Source organism: Lycium barbarum, chromosome 4 (assembly GCF_019175385.1).
Source record: "Lycium barbarum isolate Lr01 chromosome 4, ASM1917538v2, whole genome shotgun sequence".
Classification (NCBI taxonomy): Eukaryota; Viridiplantae; Streptophyta; class Magnoliopsida; order Solanales; family Solanaceae; genus Lycium; species Lycium barbarum.
In genome coordinates this window covers 13,054,093-13,067,575 of record NC_083340.1, presented here as the reverse complement: position 1 = coordinate 13,067,575, position 13,483 = coordinate 13,054,093, and the positions used below count along the sequence as shown (strand labels likewise).

At 32.8% G+C, this 13,483-nt stretch overlaps 1 protein-coding gene across 1 annotated transcript; it reads left to right on the top strand.

Annotated features, from left to right (window-relative positions):
- The first annotated feature begins 10,708 nt into the window (after nucleotides 1–10,708).
- On the top strand, nucleotides 10,709–13,126 carry LOC132638200 (probable 2-oxoglutarate-dependent dioxygenase AOP1). Its single transcript, XM_060355163.1, has 3 exons — nucleotides 10,709–11,106; nucleotides 11,680–12,010; nucleotides 12,864–13,126. Exons 1-3 carry the CDS (start codon nucleotides 10,745–10,747, stop codon nucleotides 13,113–13,115), a joined length of 945 nt encoding a protein of 314 aa, XP_060211146.1. The 5' UTR covers nucleotides 10,709–10,744; the 3' UTR covers nucleotides 13,116–13,126.
- The last annotated feature ends 357 nt before the right edge of the window (nucleotides 13,127–13,483 follow it).

The window sequence follows — 13,483 nt, the reverse complement described above, 5'->3', positions numbered from 1 at the left end:
CTGTTTTCAGACTTTACTCACGTTTCATGCTCCTGTTCAAGTTACATTCTGTTTCAGTTCATGTCCTATACCTATGTTGTGTCATGTTCTTCATTTCAGCAGGTTTTACATACTAGTACTATTCACCATGTACTAACGTCCCTTTTGCCCGGGGCCTGCACTTCACGGTGCAGATACCGATTTTCAGGAGCATACACATGCGCAGTAGGATCACTTCAGTTATCGGCTTATTGGTGAGCCCCACTCCTTTCGGGGTTTAACATGGAGTCTGCATTAGTATTCAGTTTATGGTAGTCCAGGGCCATGCCCTAGTAGCTAGTATTCAGACAAGTTTTAGAGGTTTCATAGATAGATGTTAGTCCACAGAGTCAGTTATGTTTTCATGTTTACAGACTGTTATGTTTTCATGATATTTCATGCTTACATTTTCATGATAATGTGAAAAAATTACATTTTCATGATTCATTTAAATTACATTTTCATGATTCATTTTCATGATTCATTCCGCAAATTACATTTTCATGATTCATTTAAATTGCATCATATAGATTATATTGTTTTGATGCCTATGTTGACAAGCAAGCCATGAGGTTTGCTCGGACACATGCAAGCAAGACCCTAGTGCCGTGTTACACCCAGGCCATGGTTCGGGGCGTGACAAATATAGAATTTTAAGTAGTATTATTAGGTCACTTCCCCTTAACAAAATCTTCATGAAGTAATTATTCGTTTGTAATAAAAGCCCATTAACCGTTTGATTGAGGCAGCCACGTACACTTTGCAATAAAGCTCAAATAAATTGTTTGTCTGATTCAACCCACGTAGTAGAGTATAAATAACCTCAATTATTATTCCTCCATCCTTCCATATTCTATTGCAGACAATTAGTATCCCACTAATTCTTGATTTATTTGATGATACTTATTCCCATTTTCTAACGTAATAGTTAACAACTATATATATGGGGAGGTTCATGGATTATTATCAATATATGGGGAGGTTCATGGATTATATTTGATAAGCTTAGCTTGTGAAACGGTTAGTGCAAGGACGGAGCCAAGTCATTCAAAAATAATTTTGTGTTCGATGCTATTTTTGATCTGTAAGTTTGATAAGAAACGTTTGTTGCTTCTATTCCTTAATAAACACTGCATATTATTCTTTTTTGGGCTTTTTAGTAAAAAACATTTTCACATGCCCGTTTGCGCCGGAAAGCGTACAAGTGATTCCAGTCGTGAAAAAATTGCTTGCTTAATACTCTATTAATTTATAATACTTTAGATAGATAATCCATATTATATATCTTATCTATGGATAAAAAGGAGTAAAATACTAAAATTAAAGAATTTTCCTTTATATATTCTTGAAATTTATTTTCTCCTTTATGATTTTTAGTCATTTGAATTAACTTTTTTCCGCTTTAGGAGTTATCATTGTTGTTGTTGTTGTTATTGTTGTTGTTGTTGTTGTTCTTATTATTATCCTTTAGTCCTTCAGTACATTGACTTTAAGCCTAACTTCAAGAAAAAAATGTGAATAATTTAGGATTAGAGAAGAAAATTGATATATAAGATAATTAAATTGTAGATATGAAATGTCGGTTTAACATGAAATAATACTTATTGATATAAACTCATATCACTTACAGGTATATCACGTGATTCTGAAGGTTAATTCTGTGTTTTACATGTTTCAGAATAAATACTTCTAAAATATACAAAACTACTAATGTACTTCTAAATTTAAAAGTTACTAAACAAGTTCAATTTTGGATATGCCTACATTTTATTTTGACTTAACAAGATAATGTGAAAAAATTGATATGGAATAAAGTATGAGTTCAGGTCATAAGAATGGTGATGTAACACCTTTCTTTGGCCAGGATTCATACTTATCTTTTCTTTGCTCAAAATTTTGCCTCTTTTTCTTTATTTACATTTAAAAATTAATCAGCCCAATAATTAAAAAAATGTAACCCCCTTAGTTACCTTTCTTTACTACATTCTTTAAGATACACTAATTCAAAAAATACTAAAGAAGGCAGTTGTTGATTCTTTCCGCTTGCCTCTATCTGAAGTGCTATATCCATGCATTTTGCTTCTATGCCGTGAGCACGTTGAGAAGAAATGGTACCATTATGTATTTACATAATATCCTCTTGTATTTCATGGGTGAGAGGTTTTTGATAGTCGGTTTTTAATAAAAAATTGTTCAATCATCGTATAACTTACACGGTTGTCGCAAAGAAGGTAAAGAGTTGCACCAAGAAGGAAGAAAGAAAATGACACCAAATTTTTGGGGCAGCATATGCTTATACATTGGTATTTGACGAACCTATTGCTTTCTACCTTAAAGCCTTTGGCTACAACATCCGCCGCTACTTCTATGACAATCACAAGTATGTAAATGTTGTTTGTTTGAGTTTGTTCTGTTAGTTTAGATTTGATATTAGGAAGACTGTTTCTACAAGGAGGTTCAATAAAAATTGAATTTACAATTTGATAATTTGTTTTTATTTTCGAAAGAGATACATACACATAATATTTCTATTTCACTTTGTATAATATGATTCGGAGCATGAGGGTCAAACCACCTAATTTTCTATACACGTTCGGATAAAACATTTTCAAGTTCTTTGACATAGGATTTACATATCCATAAATTATGTCAAAAATACTATAAATCACAATAGAAAGTAAAAGTAAACTTCACTTATTATTATTTTCTTTTTGTGAAAGATGAAAGTGTGGAAAGTAAGATAGCAAAAAAGCAACAAAAAAAATAGAGAGAATGTAAACGAAAAGGAAAGGGATAGATAAAAATTAAGGCAAAAGTTAGAGAATAGTGATGTATAGAGGAAGAAGAAAAGGAAGGAAGAGAACAAACCAAGAAGATGAAAAAAGTTAAAATAAAATATTAAGTCTGAAAAAGAAATTATAAACAAAATGCTGTAATTATTTTTATGTGTTTTTTCATCTCAAAAGCTGGAGAATAAATTCACCCTATGCCGTGTGGGATTCATATGGCGGCAAAAGATATACTTTTTACAAGTACAGATATACTAATATATAATTAGGTGTGTAAATCAGACTTTGGTACATCATGTTGAGGGCGTACGTTATTTTTGTATTATCCCCTTCTTTGGATTTTAGATCATATATATATATATATATATATATTTAAATACTAAGAACATAAAAAAATGTGTTTAAATTTATTACTCTTCCACATACAGAGATCAATTTTCTTTAATTTATAAAGGCTAACAACCGTTAAGTGATGAAAAATTAGCTAAAATATATAAAGTTAAATATTAATAATAAAATAGAGTAAAACCTGAACTAAACTATTTGAAGGCTAATATTTTATTATTCATGTATTAGAAAAGGATTATTTAGTTCTTCTCTACCGCGCGATGCACGAACAAGTTCACTAGTTAAGAAGTAAAAGTAAATGACGAAACTACATGTAATATAAGTTGGGATAGGGCAAAGGATCAATCACGTAAGATAAACCTGCCAACTAGGCCGATTGAACCAGTTGAAATCGGTGACTGAACCGGTCCAACCGGTTTCGGACCCGGATTCCCGATTACGTGTTGACGGTTACCCGTCTAAGTCGGGCCGGGTACGGTTCCCAAAATTTCTAACCGTCGGATCGGTTAACCGGCCCGGTCGGTTGGCCAACCTGTTAACCAGCCAAATTTTAAAAACAAATCTTTTATATTGGGGCCCAAATATGACTGTTGGCCAACATACCATTTTGGCCCCCCACCACCCTCAACCCCCCAAACTTTTACTTTTAACACTTTAACCCCTCCCCCACTCCTATATAAACCCCTCTCCATTTTATTTTCATCCATACCGATTCTCTCTACACTTTCTCTCAATTTTTCTCAATTTATAGCTATTTTGCAACAATTAGCCACTTTAAAATTACAATTTCTCTCAATTATACACTATAAAGTTTCCTTCATGTTTCAATTTTATATTTTTTGCAATTATATAAATAAAGTTTTAGTGGAGTTGGAGATTTTGCAACAATCTGACTTATTCCGGCAATTTGGTACCTTCGTTCCAACTCTATCTTTAATTTCCGCAATTTATTTTCTTGTGATTTAATTTCTTGCTATTTAATTATGAAGAGACGGGGTGAAAGTAGTAGTACACCTAGTTGGAGGGAAATAGGGGGAGGGGAAATATGGATGATACATTTGTGGGTGAAACACCTAATATAGGTTATTATGACATTAGTGAAAATAATCCAATTTTAGATAGCGAAGTAATGGAACACCGATTTGGCGCAACCATTGTTGTTGATGATGATGAAGCACAATCACCAGAACATCCGATAGGAGATACACAAGCACAACAATCACGAACACAGCCAAAACCCGCTCGTAAGACAACCTCTAAAGTTTGGAATTATATGACTAAAGATAGGGAGAAAGAAATAGTCACATGTAATATATGTAATAAAACATTTGTGTTTAGGTGTAGGAACAATAAGGATGGGGGAACGGGTTTACTATCGAGTCATTTACGACAAAACATAAGGATGTTTGGGGAGAGCGAACGGGTTCCGAGGGTATTCAAAAAATAATAGACCCACATACTGAAAAAAAATTAGTTACAACAACAAGAAAGACCGTGTAGAGATAGCTAAAATGGTAGCTTATGATGCTTTATCATTTTCATTTCCTTCGGGGCCGGGATTTGTTACTTATATTCAACGTAGTTATAATCCGATGTTTGAGGGTATTCCTAGAAGTACTTGTAGAGAGGATATTATTGATTTATATAAAAAAAAATATAGATTTTATTTGCGTCATGTACTTAATTCTTTAAATTGTAATATTTACCTTACCGCCGATCTTGGTATTAGTATTAATAAGTTAGATTTTTTTGCTATTACATGTCATTGGATAGATGATAGTTGGGTGATGCAAAAAAGAATTATAGCTTTTATATATGATGAAGGCAAGAGTCGTCACGACGGTAAATTTTTAGCGAATGGAATAACAACTACTATGAACTTTTTAAACATTTATAACAAAACACTTTGTATTGCTTTAGATAATGCTTCTAACAACACAAAGGCGGTTGACTTTATAAAAAATGAATTAAACCCTCCACTAGAAAACATTTTCCATGTGAAATGTAGTTGTCACATTTTAAACTTGATTGTTAAAGATGGTCTTAAGTTATTTGATGATCTTATTCACAAGGTTAGAAATGCGGTTGCTTTTCTTTTTTGTAATGCCTATAGGGCTAAAATTAGAGATTTTAAGAGTCAATGTGTGAGTGTTGGCCTTATACCTAAGAAAATTCAAGTTGAAGTTGATACCAGGTGGAACTACACTTACATTATGTTGCAACAAGCATATGAATATAGGGTTCCCATACAAAATACTCACAACAATCAAAATGAGGAGATTAGTGAGTGGTTAAGTAATTCCGATTGGGAAGATGTTGGTGGAATGTACTACACTTTAGAAAAAAAATTATAATACTACTCCTGCTTTTTCTAGACAATTCTATCCCGCGGTTACCGAAATTTTAGCATACGCTACTCCTGCTTTTTCTAGACAATTCTATCCCGCGGTTACCGAAATTTTAGCATACTTAGCTGAAATATGTAGCACCTCGTGCATCTGGACTAAGATTTGACTCGTAATATGGGGGTATAATGAACCCAATTTGAGTAGTGTGTAAATGGTGTTTGAAACCCAATCAAGACATGAGAAGAGTCCTTAAGCAAAGGAAAGTCGGAAGCTACCCTATGGAGCGTGTTTTCAAGTGAGTTTGCACCATGTCTCACTTAAAATGAGTATAGGGACAAATATGTAAGGAATTTGGGAAAATTTCCTTCTTGAAAGTTGTATATATTTGAAATACCTTTCCAACGGTATATTATGGAGGTCAAACAGACATCTGAAAAAAAAGTTATGCCCGTTTTACTAAAACAGTGTTCTGCCGATTTATGGTGGAATCTACGAGCTGTAAAAATTATACGGGCCATAGATTTGGGCCGTAAAACTGGTCTAGAAGGCCCAAATTACTGTAATTGATTTACAATGGTATCCAAGGTCCGTAAAACTTTTACAAGCCGTAAAATAGGGCATAAAATAGGTCCAATAACAATTTTAAAACTTCGTTTTAAGGCCTTTTCACTTCATTCTTCACACCCCAAGCCCTAGAACGACCTTCTATTCTCTCCTATCATCAAGAATACCAAGGTAAGCCAAAACCCCAAGGTAAGCCTATTCTAATCAATCCAAGTCAATTCTAATATATATCCTTGTAATCTAAACAAGAAATCATCATTCCTAACCTAGGGTTTTCAAGAAAACCCATCTCAAGGTTTAAGGTTCAAGATTTTGGAAATCTTCTTCAAAGTTCAAGTCTTTAATTCAAGTTTTGGAGCATTACCATGTATGTAGGGTTGCTATCCATGTGTGTAAACACCATTGTTCTTCCCCACGCTTCTTATTCCATAAAGTATGAATCTTTACGAAAACTAGGGTTTCTACACCATGTTCATGACAACCCTAGGTCGATGTCCATGAAAAGGTTATGTATGAATTGCTATTATTCATTATTGTGTTCTTAATAACTCCGTATGATTATTGAGAATCTGTCCATAATCCATGAACACTCGTATCTCGTATTCCATGGATTCTTGCATGCATGTTTTTAAATAAAAATGCTTATTTCATGAATATCCTACATGTCTACTAGCTTTCATGCAATGATATTATATAATTATCTTCATGCCATGATTCAAGATACATATATGCTAAATACAAGTTATTTCATAAAATCATGATTACAAGTTATTTCATGAAACCATGTTTACAAGTTATTTCGTGAAATCATGATTACAAGTTATTTACAAGTTATTTCACGAAAATCATGGGCTTCTTAGCCAACTATATCATGTTCATGTTTTTGGGAGTTGCACAAATTACTGAGAAGGTTTCATACCTGAAACTACGTATGCCAATGTAGGATAAGGATCACTCCGCCCAGTAGGACGATTCCTTCATATTTTCCCCATTGAGGGATTTGGATCCATTCATGTCATGTTCACGTCTTGTACCCCGGCAAGGTACAGGACGACTTAGCTGGTCGGGCAGAGATCAGACGCCACGTGTCAACGTGGTGGTTACATGTCGGTTATATTAATGCTCTCCCAACTTTTAAAATGTTTTTTTATCCATGTTATATATGTATTTATGTCCATGTCAGATACACATGTTCATGGCCAGGTTTCAGTTTCAGTTCCAGCTCTCATCATGTTATTTCATGTGCCATGTTTATTTCATTCAGTTGCTTTACATACCAGTACATTCAATGTGCTGACGTCCCCTTTCTATTGCCCGGGGGCCTGCATTTCACGATGCAGGTACTGATTTACAGGACGACGCATCTGCTCAGTAGGACGGCATTCGTATCAGCTTATTGGTGAGCCCTATCTCATTCGGGGTTTAGTCAACTCTTTATTTTATGATTAGCTATGCATCTAAGGTATGCTAGGGGCCTTGTCCCGGCGAGTATGTTTTTCATGTTCAGACTTATGTTAGAGGTTTCATAGACTAGACAAGTCAGTTATGTCATATCACACTTTCGGAGTCGTATAGCTATTTTGGCTCATTCGTGTTATTTCCGCACTCATGTTTAAACAAGTATTTTGATTAAGTATTATGACTTATTGCATTTTATAAAGGCTCATCACGCATTCACGTTATATTCCGCTCATGTTATGCCTCATGATGATTCAGCAAGTCATGTGGTTCGCTCGGTCACATGCAGTAAGGCACCGAGTGCCGTGTTTCGCCTAGGCCATGGTTCGGGGCGTGACAAAATAACTAAAGTTTTATATGAGTATAGTGATAAACTGGGTTATCAAGCGGCTATTCATAGTATGAGAAAAAAATTTAAGATGTATTATTTTCCCATCCCAACTTTATTTATATTGGGTTCTATTCTAAATCCTTGTCTTAAAACTTGTTATACCGTTGAGTTGGTTAGACAAATGTATCATTATTTAGATATTACTATCGAGGAACCATCTTTATTTGAGGCCGAGAAAGCGGTAGATGTTGAGCTTAATTTTGTTTTTTTACACATTATTCTAAGTTGGAAAAAAATGCTATACCCGTTGCTCCACACCCTACTACTTCTACTTCTCAAACTAAAAAACGTGGCATGTCTAGTTTAGGAATTTGGAGAAACATTTCTACTACTCCTTCTAGTAGTAGTGCAAACTTTGATGAACTTCAATTTTATTTGACGGAGCCGGTGGTGGAAATGAGCGACGAAGTGGACGTCTTAGCATGGTGGAAGAAATCACTACAAGAAAAAATATATTTGGCAACAAAATTATTTTTGTTGTCATAGATTGATTATTGTTGCAAAAAGTACTTTTGGCAACAATTTTTTTTTTGTTGCATAGACTTTTCCCAACGGCTGTCATTTCAACAACGTGCAACAACTTTTTTTTTTGTTGCCAAAAGTACTTTTTGCAACATTAATCAATACTATGGCAACAAAATTAAATTATTTGGCAAAAAAAAAGTTCTTTGCCAACAATAAAACTAAGTTGTTGCCAAATATTAAATTTTTTGTTGCAATTTCTATACTTTCTTGTAGTGAATACAAGGCGAATTATCCGGTACTTGCAAGAATGACTCGGGATATCCTTAATGTTCAAATATAAATTGTGGCCTCGGAAAGTGCATTTAACCAAGGAAGACGACAAATTGGAGACCATAGACACTCCTTATCCAGATTTAGCTTGCAAGTACTAGTTTGCATTCGCGATTGAATTAGATCGGAGCGGCGCAACCAAAGGCTAGCAACGGTGGAAGGCGAAGAGGAAGAGATTGAAGTTTTAATAGCAAGTGAAGAAGACCAAATTGAAGACATGGAAGATATCTCAATGGATGAATATGATATGGCGGACATTATCCAAATGGTTAAAACAATGTGATTTTATTTTTGTACTACTTAGTTGCAACTCATGTATTATTTGCAATTTAAAAAAAATTACAACTTGCAAATAAATATTATCTGTTAATGAATAAAATATATGGCTCATTGAGATTTCTTCTATTTACTTGTGTTCATATTCTTACAAGTATTCAAGTTAATATTACTTATATTAAGTTAGGAATATACCTACAATATACTTATAATATACATCTACTTAAATTATCAAATAGAAAGTTATAACTATATATATGTACAAATATATAATCTTGAATTTTATAATACTCATGAATTATTAGTAAATATAAAATTTAAGTTATAATACATATAACTTAAACATATATACCTACAATATACTTAGAATATACTTATAATATACATATACTTAAGTTATAAAATAGAAAGTTATATACTTAGAAAAAAAACAATCTTGAATTTGTAAATATGTAAACTTAAGTATATATATATATATATATATATATATATATATATATATATATATATATATATATATATATATATATATATATGTGTGTGTGTGTGTGTGTGTGTAAAACCGGCCGGTTACGGATATGATAGTTTCAACCGGATAACCGGCCCCGGTTAACTGTCAACCGGTAGCCATGGATGGTTTTTTAACCGGCAACCGGCCAGTTGAGCCAAGCGGTACCTGAACCGGGCCGGGGTTACCCGGTTGAGAGGCTTGACGGAAGATCACCAGCTCTAAATCTAGCATGGACTTTTGTTCAACCTGCCTTGGCATTGAAATGTGTGCATATAATTCACTACTAAACGTATGGGCGTGGGAAGACTCTGGACATGTTAGCAATCATGCTTTTTAAAATTAAATAAACTATCCTCATATGAAATGGTAAGTTTTATTTTTCATAACACAAATCATGTCTGTTAGTATATCTTTCTGTCCATTTTAGTTGTTATATTTATCTTTTACACGCTGGTAAGAAAATATCAAGAAAATTAGATTAAATTATATATATTTACAATTTTATAATACTTCCATCTCAGAAAACTTGTTACATTTCGATTCTAGAGAGCCAATTTTACTAATTTTTTGAGTTAAATTGAATGATATTCATTTAATATTTTAAAATTAAGATTCAAATATTAAAATATTATACGAAATTTTTTGTAGGTTGTAATTCTTTACATATTAATATGGTAAAAAAATAGAAAAAATGGTTTTATATGTTTGAGGATAGGTTCAAAATAATCACTTAAATATGCACTCAGCAATTTTAGTTCTTTTAGTGTGAAAAGTTGACATTCTTCTTTAATTTTCCGGTTCAAATAAGTGTACCATTTAGTCTTTTAATTTTGGTTCAAAATAAGTGGTCGCTTACATTATTAAGAAGAAATTAATGGTATTTTTTCAGATTTTCCCCTATTTACTCAAGACAATAAATAGGCAAAAGTCTTAATTAATTAAAGATAGTTTAGTCAAAATACCTATCTTTTTTAGAAGTTTGTGTTTTCTTATAGGAGTTAGTGTTTTCTAAATAGATGTGAAAAAAGCTAAATGGACACTTATTTCGAGCCGGAGGAAGTATTTAACACAAACTCATGACTTAATAATAGTTATGCAAGTTTTTAAAACTTGTATACTCATTGACAAGAGGTATCAAAGAGTGTATATATAGCTGGAAGGGAAGAGTAAAGAATATAGGTCTGTTTGATATATCTAAAGGGAGCTTAGTGTGATCAAATCCATTATATTAGTGAATATATCATCCATGGCATCCAAGATTCCTAGCATAAATTTTTGCAATGCAAAGCTGAAAACAGGTAGTGCAGAGTGGGAGTCAACAAGAAGTCAAGTTCTCCAAGCCTTACAAGAGTACGGTTGCTTTGAAGCAATATATGATAAGGTTTCAAGTGAAACTAGAGAAGCCATGTTTGCTAATTCAAAAGAAATCTTTGAATTTCCATTGGAGACCAAACTTAAAAACTTGTCAGACAAACCTTTGCATGGCTACAAAGGGATGATTCCGAACCTACCATCTTATGAGAGCCTTTGCATTCCTGACTTGCTCGAATCTCAAAGTGTTGAAACATTTGCCAATATCTTTTGGCCTAATGGAAAATCTGACTTTTGGTATGTCTGCTCTTTTAAGATATTTCATTTTCCAGATTTTGGATGTGTTTGATATGTCAGAACATGTTTTCTAATTTTTCTATGTTTGATTGGTTAAAACTTCTCATTTTCATATTTATTATTCACAAGTTGCCTTTCATTTTCCGTAAATTTTTGTGCGATTTTCCTTTAGGTGATTTTTTTCCCTACCAGTTATTTCCTCCCCCCCTTTTTTTTTTTTTGGCTGTCCGTGGGAACGGGTGCAAGGGCATGAAAGATTCACCATTGAGATTTATAAGTCTAACGATACTAGTGAAAGTCACCCACACAATAGGTGCATGTGTAATAACAGTTTCAAACCTCTCTCATTCTCTATAGTAACATTTTACCATAACATTTTGCTATAACAATTAAAAAGTATCCGGACAAACGAGCTATAGAGAGGTTTGACTGTTATATTTTGTTTAATATATCCTATTACCAAATTGGCATTAATTCTTGTGTGTCTTTTTTTAATTATCACGTTGTACTCGTACTATTTCTACCAGCTGTATGTTTATTTTAACCAATGCATTATCTAAATTAAATTGGCAGCAATGCAGTAAGGAACTACTCAAAGCCGCTAATGGAATTGGATGAAATGGTGACAATGATGGTTTTGGAGAGTATAGGGATGAAAAATTACATAGATGAATTCTTGAATTCCAGTTTTTTTCGTTTTCGATTTACACGTTACAAGAAGTTGGCAGCTCAAAGTGAAAAAGAGAATAATAAACTTGGATTGGTTGGCCACACAGATGGTGGCTGGTTGACCATAATATCACAAAATGGAGTAAATGGATTGCAAGTTAAGAAAAAAGAAGAGTGGATTGATGTCAACATTGCACCAAATTCATTCGTTGTTTTATCTGGTGATTCCTTCGTGGTAAGTGTTGTTTCTTACCATTACTCTCTCTGTTTTAATTTTAACTATCGTTTTAGCTCTTTTTACTTCCAAAAAAAATAATGAATAGAAATTATAATTTCTTAAGTTATCCCTATTTAATAAAAGTAGATTGATCTTTTACTCTTAAATACCGTCGTTCTTCGTTAATATTAATGGTATAGTTGGAAATAATTGACAACTTTCTTCTTGAATATTTAAAGTGATAATTTTTAAGCTAAAACAATTGTTACTTTGGGATGGAAGGAGTACTATTTATTTAAGACGTTTATAGTTTATATATTTTTGCTCTAGCTTTCTTCTTAAGTTCTGATGTATTAGTATCAGCTAATATATAAAAATTAAAATAGTAGTTCTAATGGACTTCCCTAATTATAATTATGAATAGTATTTAATTTGATTTAATTTAGTTTTAGTCGGCATTGTCTCCTTCGCTAGTCTAGAATCATTTAGTTTTATTTATTTATTTATGTTCAGTTTAAATTAATTCTTCCTAATTTTTTGTGGGATTACACTGAGTATGTTATTGTTGTTGGTGCATTTCAAAAAATTATTATGAGAATGATAAATTATACTACAAAATATCAAAGATTGCATTCTCCAGCCACATAATACATATCTGCCTTCTCGAAAACAAGAAAGCCACTAACATGCTTTTTACATTACCCCGTAACTTTTACTTATTATGTTAGGTCATTTGTCTTATTTTAAGATAAATCACAATCTTAAAGAAGATTCCTTGTAGATTTTTTTTTTAATTATGTAAAATTCTTTTCACATTAATAATATATATAACTTAAATTCTTTTCAAAATATTTTGTAAAACATTATACAGGCATGGACAAATGGTCGATTGCATTCTCCGGTTCATAGGGTAACAATGGGCGGTGACAGTGATAGGTTCTCCATCCAGTTATTTTCAGTACCAAAATCAGATTACATCATAGAGGCCCCAAAAGAGCTTGTGGATGAACAACACCCTTTACTCTTTAAGCCCTATGATATTACCGGATATTTTGAGTATATTGGGACAAAAGCTGGCGCCAGAGCCGGGGGCGATGCTTTTAAGATTTATTGTGGTGTTTGAACTGTCGCAGTTCTTAAGCTTCAACTTTCTCTGTTTTATGCTTGAGCCATGTTGCTTTCCTGTTTGCTATGACTTGAAATAAAATTTTATGTGTTTAATGATGCTCTGTTTTCCTAATTTGATTTGTTTCTATTGGAGAAGGAAAGATCCCTTGTCGATATATAAATTAGGGGTCAAGTGGCTCTAACAATATCTTTCATGTATTCCCTCCAAATTTAGCATATAGTTCAAAGTTCGATGGATAATGCATTGATATTTCTATTCTTCTCCACTTAAACAATATGCCTTAATGTTTGTGACATGCCAAGAATTAATTATATGGGAATTCAAAAAGTAATTACTATGATGTCGTAGTTGGGTTTTGAATT